General features: G+C 34.8%; 1 protein-coding gene across 2 annotated transcripts; it reads right to left on the bottom strand.

The window, feature by feature from the left end:
• Nucleotides 1–1,242: 1,242 nt before the first annotated feature.
• LOC128230241 (uncharacterized) lies at nt 1,243–3,834 on the bottom strand. 2 transcript variants are annotated; one of them, XM_052942351.1, is made up of 3 exons: nt 3,752–3,834; nt 3,435–3,507; nt 1,243–3,153 (listed from the first exon to the last, which is right to left on the bottom strand). In XM_052942351.1, exon 3 carries the CDS (start codon nt 3,112–3,114, stop codon nt 2,098–2,100), a length of 1,017 nt encoding a protein of 338 aa, XP_052798311.1. In that variant the 5' UTR covers nt 3,115–3,153; nt 3,435–3,507; nt 3,752–3,834; the 3' UTR covers nt 1,243–2,097. The 2 variants fall into 2 exon arrangements, with proteins under 2 accessions (XP_052798311.1, XP_052798312.1); XM_052942352.1 differs by lacking the exon at nt 3,435–3,507 and having other exon boundaries at nt 3,752–3,814.
• Between the last annotated feature and the right edge of the window lie 758 nt (nt 3,835–4,592).

Raw genomic sequence — 4,592 nt, 5'->3', positions numbered from 1 at the left:
CTCGACATCGTTGTTGGTACGGATAGAGTGGCCGAAGACGGACCACGAAGCGACTGGCCAAGTTTATTTCAGAAAGCAATCGATCACATACGAAAACATTAATATTCACATTTACAATTATAAGATAAACACATATTTCGTTCATTATTATTCAAATTATTATAATACTTTATTAAAAATACTTTGATGTTTAACATTGGAATTTCATGGGATTTTTCAGTTACATTAAAGATAATTGTCATACTGAGCACTAATATTCAAGTATTTATTAACAAATTTAAGACCAATGAGTGAATAAATTAAAAAAAAACAACACATGTTTAAAAACATTATAAATGATGGTCCGTAAGTTTCTGAAGATGGTCCGTAATGTCCCTAAATCTGGTCTGTAGTGTCCCTAAATCTGGTCCGTAATGTCTGGTCCGTAATGTCCATGGTCCGTAGTGTCCGTGACCCGAAGAGCCGACACCGCGAACATTTGACAAAATCCAACGAGTTATCGATGTACACGCACTTTGTCAGGATCATTTGATAAGAAATGCTCTTGAAACTAAAAGGTAACAGTGGCATTCTGACGTTATCATGAACATGTAAGCCCCCATGATACACATTGCTATTAAGAAATATGACATTTGCTTTAAATATGACAATAGCAATATCACTTAATTGATTTGATCTTATCAACCGTTTATCCCATGTTTATGGCAGATATGAACAGTTTCGTAATGATAATAGTGCCAACAGTTGTCCAATCCGGTCCGTACTGTGTATTACATACTCACGCATGTTCCAGGAATATTGTCACAGTCAATATACACGGTCAGTTCAGAGAAAATGCTTAAAAGAACTGAAACATTCTAAATAATGTCAACTTATTCTTTGAATGCAAGATTGAAGCATTGCCTTAGTATGATGAGCCGGGAATCATTGAAATATGGCAGATTGTTCAGAACTTTGATATTGTTACCAACCGTTGTTAACTTTCAAATCATCATTGCCCTGGAAGTTTAATGGACACACTTTTGATCTGCCGTACGTCTTAACCAGATTCTGGACAGCCGTTTGAGCTGTACTTGTTTATATTCAGATATGTGAGCACATCATTAAATCTCTCACATTTAAAAGTTAACAACAATGTTGTTAATCACCTTGTTAACTTAAACAAAGTTCTGGAAAATCGGCCCATTATTATTATTAATAATAGCAATATCTTTGTGATGAGGTTACATTCTAAGGCCAAAGGGTTACACATTGTTTAATAATTCCAGTAAGTGTCATGAGTGTGAACAATCATATTTTCAATGTAGCCTTCGGAAGAAAAACATATTATTGGTCCCAGGTTAAAATATATAATTATAAAAAGTCACAAAGATTCACAAACAATGATTAAAATAACCCATTTTAACAAATAATTCACAGACATAGAATTAATCAATCATGGCATTCAAAATTATTAGGTATAATTTCTCTATATATTGAATAGAGCATATTTAAAAACAAACATTTCAATCATATTCCATGCACTCACCAACATACATCTAATTCTTATAAACAATAATTAAGTGATAGTAATGTTTCAAATAATAATTATGTCAAAACATAGCTATGTGTATTAAAGCTGCACTCTCACAGATTGAACGTTTTGACAACTTTTTTCTTTTTCTTGGACCGAGCCAATTTATGCACAAATGCTTTGAAACCAGCGATATAAGACTGCTGACAAAAAATCAGTTTGCAGATTTTCATATTTTAATAAGTTCAAAAATTGATGTTTTATTCATTTTTCTTAAGCCGTTAGTAACGCTTTTAGCAAACAAATATTAATTTTCGTTTGGAAATATGAAAATCTGCGATCTGATCTTTAGTCAGCAGTCTTATATCACTGGTTTGCAGATATTTACGCAAAAATTGGCACATTCCAAGACAAAAAAAGAAAAAGTTGTCAAAACAGTAAATCTGTGAGAGTGCAGCTCTAAGTATGAAAAAGTTTTCTGAAAAAGTCAATGCATTATAGTATAGTTTGGCGAACAATATGAAAGACAAACAACGAAAGCTTTGTTACAGCATTTGACCCGTGTTTAAATAAAAGCTGACACTTCACCCACAAAATTCCATACTTTGCCAATATAATGGATCGTCTATTGGTTCAAACACTCGGTGCAAAGGGAAAAGAAAATTAAGCCACCATATTTTTCCAAAAACTGCTTCAAGTTTACCAGTTGTATCTTTGGTATCGACAATTTTAATATTGTTTTCATATTCATACTTTGTTAATCCTGATAAAACTAACTTGTAAAGCTTAATTAATGATGCAATACTGACACAAAGGTAAATGAGTAACATCCATCCTAAAAATATGAGACAAAAGTGCAACAAACTCAAATACCCTAAAAGGCCCCTTACAAGAGTGATTGGATATATCATATCTAGATAGGAGGGCAAATATGGGATGACTTCAAAATAAGCGTAAGGCAGAGCGTGTATCATAGCAAATATAGTTGCAAGAACGGCATAGAATAGAAACACACAAAAATGGCGGAGATTCCGAAATCCAACACAACTAGCAGCGACAAAACAATGATGGTCACGTTTTAAGATACATGTTTGGCACAGCGGGCAATGGTGTGCCCTTGGAGGAGTGTGAATGCCACAAGGCTCACAAAATGTCCATCTGAAATACAATGGAGCCTTTTGCATTAAACCATTTTTTGGGGATATTGTCACACTTTCAGACTGATTTTCATTATGTACATGGTGGTGTTCAATCAATTTCTGTGATGTATCTTGATTTGCACCTGAATAGTATGCAGTATGAAAAGGCCCATTTTCAAGATGATCTGGTGGGCGGAAGGAGGAGTCAACAAACAGTATACAAAGCCAGTTCATCATCAACTCTAATGCCAAAAAACATCCTACACCTTGAAAGAATCTTGTAATGTTGATATCCAGTTCGGAGTACACATAAGGAATTGCCGTTGTGATCCCCCATCCGAATATTCCAGTTAAGGCAACAACATAGAAAATGGGTCCGGTCCTATTCAGTATACTTTGATTGGTAGCAACTCCTCCAATAGCAAACAGTACTTGGCGGCCCCGTCTTTTTAATGTGTTCATTTCAACTGCACTGCGGCTTTATGTACCAACAACATTAATCTACAAAGTAAAACATGCAAGAGCTGTACGATTTATTTTAATGTTTTATGTTGAATATACTTCTACTTTAGACCAGATGCCTGTGCTTTAGACTACACTGGTGAAGCATGTAATAACATGTATTTAAGCTACAAAATATACTTTTTAGCATTGCATATTACTTACCAAGTAATTAAGATTATAAGTAACCACACAAGCAATTGGAATAAGCCACAATAATGTGCGTTAAGGGAACTTTTTTAACCCCTAGAAATTCATAACATTCCCTTTTATAGAGTCACCAAAACAAAAGTCAACAAAGACTCTGAAGCGGCTGTTTATTGGACTACATTTCGATTACATGTACGAGCCAGTCTGAAAATAGTACATTTTAGTCAATTTTATGAAAGCTTTGACTCTGAATCCAATAGTCTGGTCAAGATATGCAAGTTATTTTAGTTTGTACAAATACGTGAATAATACATTATGTTGACAGTTGTTGGCTACTGTCCAAATAAATAAAATAATGAACATAATTTGAATAAATAACTCGACTATCAAATCTATCACCATGAGTTCAATACAAGGAAAGTATCCACGCAAATAAAAAAAACTTTACCTTCAATAATCATATGATTAACTAGTAAAATAAAAAATCCGCCTTCGTTTCTGAAAATGTTATTTATGTAAATAAGGGAGGCGACCTCGCTAATATTTAGCATTAGAGGGGAATGAACTGCAGTGCGCTTTTCCGCATTTTAAACATTTTAAACCGGCGACTCTACTATAAACCATGTTTTTTATAGGTCCGTGACTTGAATGATATGATAATATTTGTAAGAAACTTCAAAAACGCACGGACATGTATTTAACTTGGATTGCAGTCTGCGTTTTTACTTTTTATGGTATAAACCACTAGCAGATCCAGCATTAAACGGCGGTTTATGTTTAAACCGCTTCGGTTTCTGATCTTGTTTCTTTAGCATGTTTTTCACATAAGTACTGTTTAACTCTTGATAGGAGCTCGTTGTGAAAAGTGTCAGTCACGACTATTTTCCGAGACTTGGAGACATGCATGCTATGACATTTGTCTACATTGAAGGTCATCTTCCACCTGTTCTCCCACATTGCCAGGCTGTTCAGGTCTTCCGGTAATATGTGAGTATCTCTAGATGAGCGAATTTCTCTATACAACGCAATCATCAGCATTTAATAGCCGTACACTTGAACAGACAATTGAAGGGAGGTCGTTGATATAAAGAAGACAAAGAATAGGGCCTTAACAGACCCTTGGGGAGCTCCTGAATCTACAGTAGCTTCAGCTTAAATTGTCCCGTCTACGACAACTTTCTGAGATTTATTGCCGATAAATGCCTTAATCCATGTCCGTGCTGTCCCTCTGATCCCATAGAAATAAAGTTTATGCAGGAGTCTTCTATGGTCAACCACATCAAAGGCTT

Source organism: Mya arenaria, chromosome 4 (assembly GCF_026914265.1).
Source record: "Mya arenaria isolate MELC-2E11 chromosome 4, ASM2691426v1".
Taxonomy (NCBI): Eukaryota; Metazoa; Mollusca; class Bivalvia; order Myida; family Myidae; genus Mya; species Mya arenaria.
The sequence above is the reverse complement of the archived record's forward strand: the minus strand, read 5'-3'. Positions and strand labels throughout refer to the sequence as shown.

Bases quoted from the DNA above. Each gene is read 5' to 3' on its own strand.
- LOC128230241 (XM_052942351.1), bottom strand. From the start codon at position 3,114: ATGAACACATTAAAAAGACGGGGCCGCCAAGTACTGTTTGCTATTGGA.